The sequence below is a fragment of the Apteryx rowi genome, unplaced genomic scaffold (genome assembly GCF_003343035.1).
Source record: "Apteryx rowi isolate R43461 unplaced genomic scaffold, aptRow1 scaffold_20, whole genome shotgun sequence".
NCBI classification, from domain to species: Eukaryota; Metazoa; Chordata; class Aves; order Apterygiformes; family Apterygidae; genus Apteryx; species Apteryx rowi.
The window spans coordinates 2108997-2126267 of NW_020448308.1; the positions used below are offsets into that span (position 1 = coordinate 2108997).

General features: G+C 39.4%; 1 protein-coding gene across 1 annotated transcript in view; it reads left to right on the forward strand.

Moving 5' to 3' along the window:
* The first annotated feature begins 1993 nt into the window (after positions 1–1993).
* LOC112964970 (protein spinster homolog 3-like) overlaps positions 1994–17271 on the forward strand; it is a 42302-nt gene continuing 27024 nt past the window's right edge. Inside the window, exons 1-6 of the mRNA XM_026063607.1 lie at positions 1994–2057; positions 2342–2399; positions 5684–5738; positions 15844–15909; positions 16375–16511; positions 17034–17185. Of these exons, the coding sequence (XP_025919392.1) occupies positions 16392–16511; positions 17034–17185 (272 nt within the window). The 5' untranslated portion in view covers positions 1994–2057; positions 2342–2399; positions 5684–5738; positions 15844–15909; positions 16375–16391. The remainder of the gene's footprint in view (positions 2058–2341; positions 2400–5683; positions 5739–15843; positions 15910–16374; positions 16512–17033; positions 17186–17271) is intronic.

A 17271-nucleotide genomic window follows, 5' to 3' on the forward strand; every position in this document is an offset into this window, starting at 1 on the left:
TTTCCCTACATTATTAATGAGAAGCAGTTCACTTCAAAATCAGACAGCGGATGAAAGCAGCAGAAATTAATGTAATGGTAAAAGACTGCCTTGCAAACCAAAATTGTTATGGGATGGGTTAAATTAAAATGAAAATCATAATTTTCTAGCTCATATTTCTAAAGAACCGAGTCTGAGAAATTTTTTTGCTGCCTGCAAGGTCTGATCTAATTGGCAACCAGTTTAATATACCTGACGGAAAGCAGTCATGAGATCCACTCCTGTGTCAGTTTTCACTCCTTGGAACACATACAAGGGTGTGTAATGTGAGGCAGCTAGTAATTGATTTGCTTTTTCTGAAATGCTGAGATGTTACTGGAAGAAAATAAACATCAGTATTCTTCCTTGGAGAAAAAAAAAAAGCATATATTTGAGAATGATCATTGGTATATATATTTGAACCCAGAGGTTAAAATAGTGTTTTCATTACTTCCTGTTTCTACTGTAGGTTTAAACCAGAGATTTGAGTAATTGATTCATGATTTAAAATGGCAAGTAGGAAGTCTTAACTTAATAACTTAAAAAACTTAATAACTTATTTTAATTGTATTTTACATTTAAAATTCTTGATTCTTTTCTTAAATAAAAACTGATTCCTTGTGCTTGGCAGAAGATGACTTACCTTTTGTCAGTCAAAACAACAAGCCTAGTCATTGATTGAAGATACGTCAACATAGATCTATTTAAACATTTGATTTTCCTTTTTATGCTCTTGAGTACTGTTTTATATCTTTTGTTTACTAGATGTTTGGGTTTTTTTTACTGATTATTTCTGTTAAGTTACATTTAGATGGGATCTAAGATTCAGTTAAGATGCACAAAGGAGTCATTATCTTTAATGAGAAACAAAAACTTGTTTTTAGCTCCCCCAACTTCCAAGATATTAATACTAGTAGGTCTCATCCTCCCACAAGTTAGAGCTAATCATCCTACATCTTGATTTTACCCATAATTTGGAAAAGGGAAAAACAAGCTGGCTTGCTTTTTCAAATCCCAGTTGAGTTCTCAATGCTGAATGAACCAATCATCAAAATGAACTTGTTGAATAAACCGAACTGAAGAATTCACTTTCTGCACCTGCAGATGAAGCGACTGTTGTAAAAAGCTGGTTCAGCACTCAACAAGCTATTTCTAGCCACTTACTGAGTTACACCCACCAGTTTGGTATTTTGACTTTCTTTGAAATTTCTGCAGCAAGCCTGGCTTGCTTGTATATTTTGTACTTAATGATTCTAGATTACACTTTAGGGTAGGCTGTCCTTATTTCACATTTTATTTTAAATTAAAACTGTTTCTGAAAGGGCAGGCATGCTTGGTTTAAATCAAAGAATGTGCCTTTAAAATTTGTTCTGTCTTTTAAACTGGTAAATTATTTGCTTTTGCTCAGGTTTTACACAGTGTATCATGATTTATGTCACTTATCTGAAACTGTGGCTGATTGTTTCATGGGAGATGTATAAAGTACTTAGCAACAAAGCTTGTTCTTTTGCCTGAAATAGTCTAGACCAGCAAACTTGCAGTTCTTTGAGATATACTAATATTTGTATAAGTGACGTGTTCTAGCACCTTTGCTAGTACAAAATTAGTACAGTGCACAAAAGGGAAGAAAATATGCATGCACGACAGCTAGGTATTTCACAGCAAATTGCCATAGAGACTAATGGAGCAATGGATATAACCGTAACTTGCACAAGTCCTGTACAAGATCATCAGCGTCACAGCCTATACGGCTATAGTTCAAGTGGCAAATCCCTTCATGTGAATGCAGTTATAGAATATATAAGGCTTAGTCCCATAGGGGAAGCAAAATAGGTTAAGAGACTTTAACCACAGATGTCGGTGGGCTGCAGTGTTATCATACAATACAGTATTTGCCTCTCCTGCAAACTTACACTACCATAATTCTTATATGGCACACAAGTACTCTGGTCCTGAATTTAATTTCTGCAGAAACCCAAGGGAAAACTCAGCTTTAAAGCAGACAAGGAAATACCAGGAAGGCCTGTTGCCAGAATCAGGTGAGTGGGCTGAAGGGCGAAAGCCTCCGACTTGGGAAGTCGGATAACTTCTTGCAGCCATCTTGCTTCAGCGCTGGGTTTTTCTGAGCTTGATTTCTAGCTGTGTATGACTAGTTTCTTTTTCTGTTACTACTATGCTGTGAATGAGGAGAAAAGGGGGGAGGGGGAATGGAGGCGGTGAAAACACAGGTGGCTTGGGTTATATTTGGCTTTTTTGAACAAATTAATCACTCCACTGATTTACACTGTCCTTACTTCTATGTACTTTTCAATTCTTTCTTTAGGAAGCATCTTCATGACGTAGGTCAGACACCACTCCACGGACGTAAGCCTTTCTGTGAGGTAAAGAAAATCGTTTTTTTATTGGTTGGAAAATTGAGTAACTGTAACTCTTCCATGACTTCGGTCAAGTTAGTTAAACTCCTGCAACTGTTCTAGACTTTGAAACAAAGGTTCTTAGCTTCATTCAACTCACTGGTTTACACTAATAAATTCTCATAGCATTTATTCAAGTAAATGTACCAGCAGAAGTTGGTATTAATGCTGTTATCAATAAGAGTTGTAGCACTATGCAAGTATTGCTTTCTGCTGTGTGTTAGTTTCAGGTTTAGGCAACAGCGTTACACAACAAGGGAACATGGCTGAAAACGAAATACTGACTACTAATGAAAATCATCTGAAAAGCTACTTCGAAGTATGGAGTAGAGACTTTGCTATGTTGCTGACTCATTAGAATGAAGAAATACAGTTCTTTAATTGGTCCTGAATTTGTCTTAAACAAAAATAGCTATTAAAGCCAGGAGAATAAAATTCTGGTATTAGTGGCCTGAGATTTTTTATTATTATACTGTATTGAAATAGTGACACTATCAACCTTTTCAGTGCAATTGCAAAGTTTGCAACTGCCAGCATAATTCTAGACAAGGAAGAAAGGCCATGTTTTGTTCATGTACCTTTTTAATTCTGTATGGAAGACCTTTTGAGATTATATTCAGAGCAGATAAAAATTACTGCTAGTATAAATAGTGGATGAAAGGAGAGCATGAATGAAATGAATAGATAAAAATGTATAAAATTAATATCTGTCTACTCTTCTCCTAGTGGATAGCAATGCTACAAATAGCTGGTAAAATGCTATGAAGGAGGGTTGCTGGATATTTCAGTGATGTCTTTTATGCTTGATAGACCTAAAAGTAATTCTGTATTTCAAGAAGATGAAATACTTTTATGTAATTACTGAAATGAGAGTTCTCTCAGAGTAAGTATCTTGAGAGATCATTGTGGCTGATTCATGTTAGATGTATGTAGGCCCTCTTGTGACATAATGAGAATATTTAACAAAACTCACAAATTCTTTTTGACAGTGGTATGCTTTTACCCTGTCTTACTGAGGGAAGATCTAGAGATGCTGAATGTCTTGCCTACAATAATTAAGTTTATGGCAGAGGAGTGATTCAAATCCTAGACTAGCACCTTAGCTTTGGTTATTCTTCCCTTTGTTAGAGGTAGTAACATCTGCTTTACTATACTTTGTGGCATCCAGATAATGCAAACAATCTGTAGGCAATATATTGCTTGAGTGCATTACTAAGTATCTTGGAGGGTATTTTGTTGCTCAGAATTCTACGGGCTTAGGAATAGTGCAATTGTATGAGATGAATGAATAAAGAAAAACATTATTACACCAAAAGATGTCGATGAAGAATGATATCTTACTGTAGAAATGCAGAGAGATCATTTGTGATAGAGCAAATGACAGAAAATGACATCTTAGGCTTTATAGACCTGAGCAGTGAGACAGGCAAAATATGGGGAAAATTAAAAGAATTAAAGAAACAATCATTACCTTTTATGTACGAACAGAGAGTTTTCTGGGCTACATCTGCTTGTGATGCTGAGAAGAAGGTAGGCATCCTTAAATGCCAGCAGAGGACTTAGATGTACACTATGTGCACATTTTTAAGTGAAACGATACCAAGGGATTGATTTGTGTTAATAATTGCTTGCAAATGTTTAGTACTGCTGAGGAATTAATAAATATCTGTGGTTCATACTGTGGTTTTACTACAGTTCTTTCAAATTTTGTAAAGAATATTGTATGCAAAACAGAATATAAAGATCCAAATGCTGAAAGCCTGAAAACATATTCCGCATTAGAATTTAACACAAATCAGATGATAAATAGGGCTGTATAACTGTTTCAAGGTTTTAAAGTTTATCCTTTTCTTTCTCCCTTTTAAGGATAGATGGTATTTGTTTTACAGGTAGAGACTTGAGGTCCCTTTGTTTCAGCAAAGGAAGTCCGTAGCAGAGCAGGGAATTCTTCCCAACTTTCTAGTTCCAAGATTACCAATATAACTAATAGACTATCCTTCCCATCCTTTAATTCTTTTTGCTCCATATTAATGGATTTTTTGTTTTGCTTCAGCAAAGCAGTTATGACTGGCCAAGGCTTTTACAGACTTCTGTATCAGTATCTGATTAAAACCAAACAAAAGATGCCCAGGAAAAGGATTCTGTCCACTAGCTGTATTTGTCCTCTTGTTCTTGGAGTGAAAGCTACTATTTCCCAAAGCTGGGTACCTATTAGTGATAGTATAGATTTATTTTAATCCCAGTTCCCTGTCTAAATTGCTTCATAAACTTAAGTAACTTCCAAATATTTGCACAACAGTTGTCATAAGCATCAGTAGCCTGGGACTGGTGTAAGTAAGAGCTTGGAAATGACTAAAGTTTCCTTTTCTGGCTGGCGGAAGTTGTTTTCCAGTGGTAACAATTATGCATGGCTACAGGGAGTTAATGTGCTCACCCTTGCCGAAAGGGCGAACACAGCTGCACTTTGCCTTACTGGAAGCATTGAGAGTGACTGTTAATTGCTTTGTCCAGGACACTCTTCTGGGGAATAAAGACATTCTCAACACTGAGATTATTCTTGACTTAAATTTATGCTTATTTGAGCTTTTAGTTAATCCTGACCTTAACATTCTCCATAGTGATTAAAATACTGTGTTCAATGGCAGAATGGTCTTTTAGTCTGGAGGCAGCAAGGCTAAGAAGAGAAAGGCCGTATAGGGAAAGGCCTATATTTTTGTTCTGTCACTGCTTCTGTTTGTCATTACTCATAATAAATGGCTCCATATCTGTTATGCTGTCTTCTTAATTAAGAGGGCTCTGGTGTATAAAAGTGAAGACTTCAGCGATCACCTAATGGTTCTTCTGGGGATTAGTGTTTCACTATGGTAGAAAGGTCAAAACATAGGTTAGACATTTAATTCTGTGGCTTCCTTCCCAAATCCATGCAGATTTCACAGCCATATTCTGCTGTGGCAGAAGAATCCACAGTCCTGAAATGCAAGCAAATCCAGTTACCAGGCACACCAGTAAAAATGAACTCGAAGTAGAAATTGGTAAAGGCAAAAGCAGTTAAATTGGTTAGCAAAACAGTATCTTTGATGCATGGTATATATAATGCCTCACTTTTCTTGGCCTCCATGAGCTGTTCTGTGCTTGAATAAATCCCAGCTAGAAGAGGAAACTCTGTTCCAGTGATGTGCAACTTCCTCCTTTGTCTGATGTTAATGCAAAATGTGCTCACTTGCAATGAAGATTTTTTTCTTTTTTTTCAGAGGACGAGGAGGGAATGGTTAATAGCATTGGGATGCCTTAATCTTTTACTGATCTGTGAGTATGTGTCGGAACAGTAATTTGTTCTGCCCTTTGAGACAAAGTTATATGCATGCAATGGAAGAGAATGATACCTGTGAAAGGAGTCATTTGAATAAGCTCTCTGAGAAGTTTTTCATAAAGTTGCATTTTTTTTCCTAAATAAAGAGGTGTAGGAGAAGAGTCTGAACTAGCCCCCTTCCCCAACCAAAAGCATGAACCGAGTGCCAGGAAGTTTAATGTTATATATAGTTTATTTGTCAATGACAATGAAAAAAGGTAGATTTAACAGTAAAGAATGTGTGAATTTTGTTTTATCTGCTGCTATCACAAGGCTAAACTATGCTTACACTGGATCCACACTGAGTTTTGTGGCATTATACAGACAACATGAGCCAATGTATTTTAAAAGAAAATACAGGCTGAGGAGGCAAAAAGGATATGGTAACTTAAAAATGCAGCATTTATTGAAACTCACAGAATGAGAATCTTTCTAGGGGGTATTTTCCCATCAAGTGTATACTGGAACAGGTGGTCCAGTTGGTTTTCCTGAAGGTTTTTGGTAACAGAAGACTGCTCGTGAAGTGTAGTGGATTTATAAAGATTGTTAGTCTGGGTAGTTCAGTCCCTTGCCATATATTCATTTCATGAGATGCATGCAAAGGCAAGAGAGACAAGAACTGAGTAATGGCTCATACTGTTAGTTCTACCTGCAGAGGTTGGCAATCTAGTCATGTATGGTTGACTCAATTTTTCAGCTATTAAATTGCTTTCTAAAAGACTAAATATTTCATAATAGTATTTTAACCCGTCAGCAGTTGCCTTTAGCAGTTGAATGTTAGTCATGACTAAATACAGCTACAAACAATACACTGAGATAGAGCAGACTCATCAAACTGTAGATCCAGAGTTTGTCAAACTCCTATAGGAAGGAGACCGTATTGTCTTTTGTGAGAACAGGGAAGACTATTGATTCTGTAATATGTCTGAAGCTGAAAATCATGCTGAATTTTGTGCATGATTACCTCACTTGAGTAGCCTGCTCTGCTGTCACTTCTGTCACTGTTTGGTTTAAACTCTAGATTAAACTGCCCTCCCTCCAGACATGCAACCCAGATATTAATATCTAGGTTCAAATTTGTCGTTACATTTTATCATTCCATATCCATATCATATGCTCTGCAGTTTCATTCAAATACAGACCACAGTGACAAAGCTTAGAAAGAACACAACCTCTTACCTAGATCTCTTTTCTTCTGCAGCTCTTTCATAGTCATCACTATTGTCTTTGTGCATCCCTGGAGCAAAGTGTTTCAGAAAGGTTCATGCATACATTTATTAAGCTGCCTCTCTACGTGAATTATGTTAAATTTTGTTTTCTGATCTTGTCAGGCACTAAACTTACTAAGTCTTGTGGTAATCCATATTGCAATTATTTGGAGTAGGATTTGAATTCCCATAATTTATGAACTTGCTTCCATCGTATAGGTTTAAAATATGTAGTGAATATACCTCAAAATGCAGATGATTCTCATATATACTGTGAATGTGCACAAGCATGTATTCTCTTTTTGGCTACTTTATGTTCTCTGTCTGGGTGGTGTTTGAGAGATAGAAGAGACCAAAAGCAGCGTATTTCTTTCTTCTGGAAATCAGCATTGGTGGATCTAGTCACCAAAGAAAACTATTTCCATATCCAATTCTTTCATAAACTTTGTTGCTGTTTGATCTTCAGTAAGTTAATTAGCTTTTTTTGTTGTTATATATATGGGAATGGTTTGGAGTTAATCAGGATAACAAAATATTCTTCAACTTACATCTTTCTGACAGCTTGGTTCACCATTAATGCCCCTTCTGACCTAGGTTTCTGAGAAAGCTCTGGCAAAACTTCAAAGCTGTTCATGGATGTGGCAGCCTCAGTGCTGCAGAATGTTGGCCCATCAAAAGATGTTTGTATAAATAAATACTTTCAAAGGCATTTTGTCGTAAATACTTGGAAATCCTTTCAGGGAAAACTGGATTGTCTGTAAGCTGCCTTGTCTCCATCGCGGGCACGGCGTGTTTGTCAGCAGCCTCTTACCTGGGTTTAGCTAAACTGACAGGAACACACCAGCGGCGGTTGTGCAGGCTGTTTCGACGAGTCTTAGTCGGTTAACTTAGCGCTGCCTTTGAGTGCACCAGGCATCTCTTCACGAGCTCCCTCCTGCTCACACCAGTGTCCTCCTGGCTAATAAGAACGGCAGCACAGGATGGGGTTGTGGCCACGCAGGGTAGGTGCCTCCGCCTCTCAGGGAAAGTACCTAGCGCAGCGTGAAGACACAACAGGATTGCTGCCCAGATGCTGAGTGGATGCCAAGACAGATAGGGCGCTCTGAGTAACAGCTCAGGAGAGCTTAAAGAGAGTTTTGAATGCTCTAGTTGAAACAAGCCAGCTTCCTAAGCACATAAAACTTCCGCGGCTTGGCCTGCTGAGTGTCAGCCGGCCTGCTCTAGCTATCACCGAATGTTCACCTGGGGGTTCTCAGTTGCATTTGTCAGGTTCAGCTGTCAAAACAACTTTTGGCACCGTGGCCAGATTCAGAATGGTGGAAGAAAATACGTTGCTGTATGCATGGTTTAGTGCCAAATGCCTAGAATAAACAGGTTCTGACTTGCTGCTGCCATAGAAGGATTTAACTGCTGGTGACTTTGCATGACACAGCTATGAGATCTAATGCTTGCTTGAACCATAAAGAGATTGAACCTGCAGAAGGAAGCATGACAGGGATAAAAAGCTACTTTTATGTTGCATCAGCGCCTGACACCCGTGCTGTGTAGGCAAACACTGTTCTTTGTTCCAAGACGTTCAGTTCATATCTAACAGAAACGAACAAATAAGGAAGAAAAATATTTGGCTATAGAGAAATGAGCTGTAATCTGCCTAACTAATTTTGACTTGTATTGTATAGAGGTGTTCTGTAGACCACATGGCAAAAGTAAATCATGACAAAGTTTTGCAGGAATATTTTGGCATGGAGTTGCCTGGATGAACAGCGTGTTGGAACATGAAAGTCTTAGTCAGAGAAAAAGACTGATAGGCTGTTAAAGGTAGAATAGCTATCAGGCAAAGAACGATGTCTATAAAAACTGCTAGAGTAAGGCTAAATCACAGAGGGCCGTTCAGAAGCAACTATAAACCTGTATCTAGCAGCGAAGAATGGAGTGGATGGAGGGATGTGGCTTGTGACACTGAGGTGGGGGAGAGAGGATAGTGCAAAAGGGAAATAATTGGTACTAATACTTTTGGTGGAGATGCAGTATATTCAGCATTGAAGTCCCCCATGACAACCTGGCTGAGAGCTTTGATCTTGCAGACAGAAGCAAGGCCAGCTAATACAGCATAAAACTGAAGTGCAGTCTGGAGCGGGCTCTAGAGGACGGTGTTTAAGGTGATATTCAGAACACAGACCGGGCCCGTAGCAGAGCAGTGTTGCACCAAACTCAATTGCAGGTGAATGGAAGCTTTAAGGAAGGGGAAAAGGGGAATCAAGGGTTTAGAGCTGGTGGCTTGGTGTTGGTGAGGAAACATTTTCTGTTTGGATTGCCTGTATCTTTAGAAAATTTGGAATTTGGAAATTCCATTTTAGGAAAGTGGAACTGAGTTATTGTCGTAACACCAGTAGTTAGAAGTCTGCTTTTGACTGTCTATAAACATCAAGTCGAGATGTCAGGAGTTGAGAGCAACATAGGATGTGCCCCAGAAACTCAATGGACATTTGAAGCAGGAGAGATTTAAGCTATCCATGACCAGCCATCCCATCGGGTCTTCCTCGCAAGGCTTGGGAGATACGGCCGGGCAGCAAACGTGGAACTACAGATTCCCACTAAGGATAGAGAGCCCAGATCCAACCACCGCGCTGGTTTTGAAGATCCCAAAGGTGACACCAAAAGCACAACTTCAGGCCTTTTCACTTCCCATTCCCGACAAACCTTTCCACTGCAAGCAGCCAGGATGCATCTGTTGGGATCCCGAACGCCCCGCATAGGCCCTAATTCTGCCTGTTGCTGTTGGTTTTGCTCTTTCCAGAGAAGGTGGAAACGCGGCGGTTCCCAGCGCGGCCCCTCCGGGGGCGCCGCGGCGGGCGCGCAGCGGGCGCGGTGCTTGGGCGCCCCCCGGCGGCGCGCGCGGGAGCGGCCTCGGCCGGCGCTGCCTTTCCGAAGCTGCTCGGGGGTGGAGGAAGGAGCTGCCGTTCCCCTTGCCCGCCTTTAAAAGCAGCTGGAATTCTTCAAAGCGGTTCTGATGTTTTTTTCCCCAGCCTGTTTCTCCGCGGTGGTGGCTGTAGGTACGGTTTTTAATTTCTACAAAATGGTGCTGATTCCCTATTGCTCCCGAGTATAATCAGCCCTTGACTTTTCTGCAGTAATAAAGCAGTGGGATGCATAGATAAAATAAAAAAAATATGCACTGGAGATTGTATAGTCTATAACAGAGAAAAATAGCAGTGATAATATTGAATACAGAGCATCAAGGTATCGGCGTAGTAAGTTGACACACTGGACTGTTTTCAGACACAAGTCGACTTATGTGGAGTTCCCTTGTACAGGAGTGGGGAGAGAGGCCCAGAATCTATATCTAAATCCTTCCTCAGAAAGTTGCGAGCTAAGGTGTTACCAAAAAAAGACCCCAGCTGGAATAAAAACCACAGACTTTTCCATGATTAAATTAGACTGAGCAAGAACATGCCTTCTGGTTCATGAAGCACTAGATTGTCATGAAGTGAACATGGGATGAAATAGAGAGTGTTGAGCACTCAGAGGAGTCTTGATCTCACAAAGTGGCCAAGAACACTAGACGCTGGTTTGTTTTCAGTTTAGTCAGAAGTGTGAAACAGAGTCTTTAAACAAATCCTTACACTCTTGTCTTCATGCATGAATCATAAATTGTGATAAATTGTTCCAATTATCTGCCTTACTCTTAAGATCTTACAATTTACGGTTGATTTTCACTTTAAACATTCTTAACAGGGTGCAAAAAGATAAAGAAATTACTGTCTGAAGTTGGTAATCTGCAAAATGGCTCAAAAGACTATGTCACCAGTTGTTACTTTGCTAAAAATTTAATTGCTACAATAGGAAAACGGATGCAGGAAGAATTATGTAGGAATACTTTTTCAAATCTGAGTGGACAGAAGAAAGGCAGAGAAGAAAGAGACCTACGCTGCCTGGAAGAAGTAGCCCTCCTTTTTGTGTCCTCCTGGCGTCTCTTTTGGGGGGAGAAAGAGGAAGAAATCCTGTTGCACAATTAAGAACTGTGGAATGTGCATAGTTCCAGCAGGGGTGAACAAGTGTTTTTTTTTTTTTAATTTCCATTGTCATCCATCTCCCTTTCCTTCCTTAGTGTAATATTCTGGGGGTTTTTGTTTGTTTGGTGCCTCCCCCTCCTCTCCCCCCCTGCAAAAAAACCCCCAACCCAGAATCTAGTCTGGCATATACAACTTCTGCTTAAATTGCTGATTTGACCTAAAAACTTTGGATGTTTTTGGAAAGGACTATTCTATTCTATTCTATTCTGGGGGCAGAGCTGGCCAGTGCAATGCAGATGGCAGGTACCAGAAGTGACCGGTCAGGTGGCCGGGACAAAGCTCTATTTTAAAGGAGGGGTGTGCGTGTGTGTGGAATAAAGATCTGAGGTGAGGGGAAACCAAATAACTTATCGAGTGTTGCACAGGAAGTCTGTGGTAAAGGAGGGCTCGAGTCCAAGACAACTACCTGATCTAGCAAACTAGCTTCTCTTTTCTTTTCCCCTCTCTCTAGAAAGGTTGCTTTTAGCTTTAGAAACTTCCTGAGCCCTTGGAAAAGATTATAATTAATTCTGCATATACAATTTCTCTGACATCATCACAAAATTCTACACTTCTGTTTTTTAGATGTACAATGGGTTATTTTGCATGTATTTAAGTTTACTTTTGTTCAGGGTAGAGCACTTAAATGCTTTAGCCAAAACATAGGACCAAAGTTCTTTCTTTGTAAAGTTCTTCCTACTGCAAGGAACATTTAATTTCAAGTTTTAGTGGCTGGGCTTCATTGCCGGAAATGACTATAGCGATTGAAGTTCCTCATAGCCTGAATGCAAAATTAACTCACAGCTTAGTGCACTGAGGAAACACTTCATAATATATGGTGACTTTCTGCACTGGGAAATATGCAGAACCCTGAAATACGTGAAAATACAACCTTGCAGTTCCAGCCATCTCTGGATGAGCAGAATTATGGAGCTACTGCAGCACATGCAAGACACGTTCCACGCGAGTCAGTGTCCAGAAATGCTCCAGCAAAGAGACATTACATGATAGCTGCTGTGCTATGCTACACAAATTTAATAAATTTCATGGATTGGTTCATTGTGCCAGGTGAGAGTCTATTTTATCCTTCTAAGGAAAAAGGAATTTAAGTTCTCAGTGGCTCTACTTACTCCTTAGCTACAAATGTTCTATACTATGATGATATGCTTTATGTCTTTTTAATTTTCTCACTAATCTGCTTTGGCCTGTTGGTCATGAAACTTCCAGTTATAAATCTTAAAAGGCCAACAAATAATGTAAAGTTATTAATGGTTAATGGAATGCTTATGAAAATCATGTCTGTGAAATGTTTAAGATTTATATTTTTAAAACTAAAATAGACTTGAGCCTACAGAGCAACTAGTCTATTTTTGTGTCTGCAGAGATTTGGTTAAGAAGCTTCTCCTTATTGTACACAGCAGCTTACCATGCCTTCTTTGGATCTAGCAGATTAGATGCGGCATTCCTTTATCTGAAAAATAGTGATGTCATTCCTCCCCATTAAAATTACAGAAATATTATCTTTGTGCAAGTTCGTTTGGAGAAGGCTTGACTTCCTCATGATCTGGTGGAAACTGTGTGATTTCTGTAATGAGGAGTATGACATGACTGTGTAAGGAGAATGGAGACTCATGTCCCTGAGCACCACCTACCAATTTTTTAATAAACTATAACTTTCTTCCAAAATGTTTTTTTTTTGACCTAAGCATGGACAACAAAGTATTGCTTCCAGTAAAGTAGTGAGAAATCTATGTTTCCCTCCCTCTGTGTAAACTGAGGTCTTCATAAATTCTTCTGCTTAGCTTCACTCCTAAATATCTGCCATGCTTCCTGTGGGCTGATTTAGAAATGAGGAGGAAAAACCTGATGTAAGCTTGCTATCTTTTACTTCCGAGTGGCCTGGAAATTGTAAATCTTTTAAAACCTTGAAAAAAAACCCAAAAGGATGGATTGTTAGGTCTGGAATTAATATCTAGTGCTACTACACAAACTGTTCATCTTTACTACTTAGACCACTTAGAAATTTAAGTCATTCAGTCTGTATCTTTAAAAAATGAGAGGCTTGTGGGATTAGGAGTTAAAACTTTTCCTTTTTGAACACTTCTTCTTAACTACACATATAAGAGGGAAGGAAACAAGCAGGCGTGCACACTGGACAACATTGCAATAGAGCTACTGGAAAACAAATCAACGTATGAGTCCTGTTGTCAAATAACTTTCCCTGGAGTAGGCAAGGGGAGAGGAGAGGAAGAAATCTGGGAGCGGGACCAGGACTGGTAGGAGGGCATGCACACAGAGGGGTTATGTGCCAACAGTCATTTGGCTCATTCCTGGCTTGGAACTATTCTTTGGCTCCTGTACATGCTGAGATCTTAAAATTTTCAAGGAGGCCTGTGAAGTGAGGTTGTCTATGAGATAACATGCTCAGCTGCTTGTCTGTGAGACACTTCCAGGGACGTCTAACAATCCTGGAGCAGAGGTGGGGCTAGGATCCAGGCCTTTCAAATATCAGACTTTAATTACAATATAGGACTGAACCACTTTTCAGTTAACTCTCTGACCACGTGGACCATGGGGCAAATCCATTTTTTGCAGTTTATACAACAGCAATGTAGTCTTTCTCTGCTAGGATTGAGCTACATTGCTGAATTCTTGCATCAACACTTTTGCATTTGGCTGTCCAAACCTCTGAGCATCTTGTTAAATATAAGTTAACAGGAAAGTGAGGGAGGAGAGACTCAAGTATTTGATTAAAAGTAAGCCGGTGACAGTTAAAGAACTGTGGTTTCCAGATAGTTTTGCTCACAGGCTTTGACAGAGTTTGCTTCAATCTGTACATGAAAAACAAGCTCTTCCCCTTAATAGTCTGCTGGAATTTGCGTCTTCTTCTTCTCTTTGTTAAAGATGGTGGCTTCTGTCCTCTGTTACCCCATGCCTGGCTGTTCAGGTCAATGCTGTTTAATTTGCCATTAAAACTCTTCTGTCTTAAGTCAGTTCAGTTATTTCAGTTATGTGGAAGAGATAACATGGGGCTTCATGTGAAATTTAGTTTGAGCTGAAGTCGCAGTTCATATCAGGTCTTTTATTAGCTGTGGTTTGTACTAAATAGTGTTAGTCCAAAAGTGAAGTTCCTGTTGTACAATATTTCTGTGTATTGCTAATCAGCTACCAGGAAAGAATAGATACAAGAGTTTAGTTTGCCCTGTTATAATTATTCAACATCTTCTTGCTGAAGACAGACCTTCAGAAGTTATTTGTCATTCTGCATGAAACGACTGACTTAAACTTGTGATACCATTAGGAAAACACTGAAGGCAGAATATGTTGAAGACTCATTGAGAAACAACTCTAAAATCTCCCGTGTTGCTGCTAGGCTAGACCTTGATATTGCACTGACTTCAAAGTCATATCAGTAAATAGTGAGAGGACTGATTATGCTGCAGCCGCGGAGACTGTAGGAGAGCATGGATTTAGCTTTAAGCCAACTGGCCCAAGTATGCTGCAAAGTTCGTTGCAGCAGCACAGCAGGTGGCATAACATGTAAAATCTACTGCAGAAGCAGAGTAGATGCTGCTTGTGACTCCTCCCTGAGCTCCGTTCCACTGCAGACCAGCTTCCATGAACACAGCAGTTTACAAACAACTTTTTTCCTTAAGTGGCGTCTCCCTCTCTTGATAACATTTTGATTTTGACAACTTTGGAAAAACTAAGGCTGAATGAAAACAAACTTCTTTAATTGGTATCTTTCCATATCATCATACTAATGGTATGCTAATTCAAAGCAATCTCTTCTGCTATTTTCTTTTTTTTTTTTCAGGAACATAATGCAAAAATGCAAGATAGGTGTTATGGTAGTTCTGCAGCCTTGGAATGCCATGTGGGTAAAAATGACTTTTTGTATCAACAGCGTTCATGCATCCTTGAGGTGCCAGATCCACAGTTCTTGCCTCAGTTTGTTGCTTATGTATTTTTCCTCCATGCTTTTTGACAACTCTTCTAACTTTTTCTGCAGCTATTGAATGGTTAGAAATTGAGATAGAATTTCAGTCAACCATTTAGCACAAACAGAAATAACCATTTTTGGTCAAGTTTGGCTGTCACTGTCACCACTAAATAGATGTTAATTTACAAACAACACTGTTCTCCATATCTCAGCTGATATCTGCAAAATGGGCACAGAACTGTGATCAGACCAGAATAACTTTTCTCTGAATTACAGTAGTGCTTTCCTGGCTGTGGGCTGATTTAGCCACCATCTGATAATGAAGACTGTAGCCATTTACATTCTGAACAATCCACTAGGCACTAGTTTGAATGCTGTATATACTGAAAATATTAACAGTTATTCTTAACAGAAGGAACTTCAAAGCATCCTATTATTTTAAGATTATTAAGAGAATTTTAGGATTAGCTGCATGGAAATAGCAATCTCCTGGCTGCAAAGTTTTGCCACTGTTTTGTTCTGCATTTTTGTTCCACCACTTGCTCCCCAACCTTGGACTGTTAACTGTTTATGTGCTGGAGAAACAGAACAGCTGTGATTGAAATACCAAGTAAAGTGACTCTCATAAGATCTATACAGTAGAAGATCATGAATTTTATCTATAATGATAAGAAATTTTAATTCTCCATGTATCTGTGTTTGTGGTAGAGTATTGGTTTGCATGTAAACTAGCAAGCTGAATGTACTGCAGTTCTTGCGACTCCTCTTCTTGGAGTAAATCTCTGAGCTGGCAAATGAACAGGATCACAAGGAGCGAGCAGGGTACTTTGCTGTCATTCAGTGTTTGACTCTTTTGCAGGCATCCTGTTAGATATACAGCAATACTTCAAGCTTAGTGATGGGAATGCAGGTCTACTGCAAACAGGTAATAAAATCTCTTTATTTCATGTAATTTACTTTGCCTTGCATTGATGTAGTCTGTTCCTAAAATACAGTCTAGTAACTTATTTCTGTTAGTTCCTACTGATGTGTGGTATTGCTCGCTTCCCCTTGTGGGAAGGCTGACTAAAATTTGAAACTAAAAGTCTTAGGCTCAAGGAAGACTGAAGTTCAGTCCTTTAAAAATCCCACAGCACGTGAATCATAAAAGATGAAGGAGTTTCTCGGCTAAGGAATACAGAACTAGAGTAATTCACCCATGTTTTATTTTTGTGTAAGCTTTTTTTGAATCCACATTCTTCTTCTTCCAAATATCAGTCTACCTACTAATTTTGCAAACTCAGCCTGTCTTTTACCTCCACCCTAAAAAATAACCTGTTTGTCTGAGGGGTGAGGAGTACTATAAGAATAATTTGACCAATATTGTCTTTGCTTCTTCTTTGATTTCCAGTGTTCATTTTGTGTTACATGCTGGCTGCCCCCTTCTTTGGATACCTCGGTGACCGGCAGAATAGGAAAATCATCCTTGGGGCTGGTATTTTCTTCTGGTCTGGTGTAACATTAGGCAGCTCATTCATCAATGAATCGGTATGTTGTTTTTTTAGAGATTACTACTAAAATCATCTGCTTAAGTCTTGCAGGAATTGATGGAGTCCTTCTGTGATCACTTCTGGAAAAGCTATCAGTGAGCACTTACTCCCCAAGCCTGGACTAAAAGGACTTACTGCTGGAATGCTTTATGGGATGGTGGAGTCTAGACCAGGCAGTGGAGCAGCCACACATTGCTGTTGCAATTGCTGGGACCTTACTTCTGTCCCAAATTCTTGTTGTGTCAGTAATGTGTAGAGGATTGGCTGGCAAACCTGTGGCCTATTGACCGTATCCTCTAATTCTCTCTGGGTGCCACTCTAAGAAGTCACTATGGTGCAGATGGCACAAAGCACAGCGGTGGGATGCTAGGGAGGCAGGTGTGAGAGGAGATAATCTAGACATACGCAAAAGACAGCTGAATTCTTATCTCCTCTGGTATATTTGACTCACAAAAATGCACCCCCTTAAAAGTAAGCTTTCTTTTCACATGTGCTTTTTTGGACTATCTTTTTCTCCCAGTATTCCTGGATATTCTTTCTTTCACGAGGACTGGTTGGCATTGGCATGGCTAGTTATTCCACAATAGCACCTACCATCATTGCAGACCTGTTTGAGGAAGGAAAAAGGACCACAATGTTATCTGTCTTCTATATCTTCATTCCAGTCGGAAGGTTAGTTTTCTTGCTAGTAATTTTTTTTTGAAATTCTCTCTGACATGGCCTGCATTTCAACATACTTTGAACAGCAATTATATAGA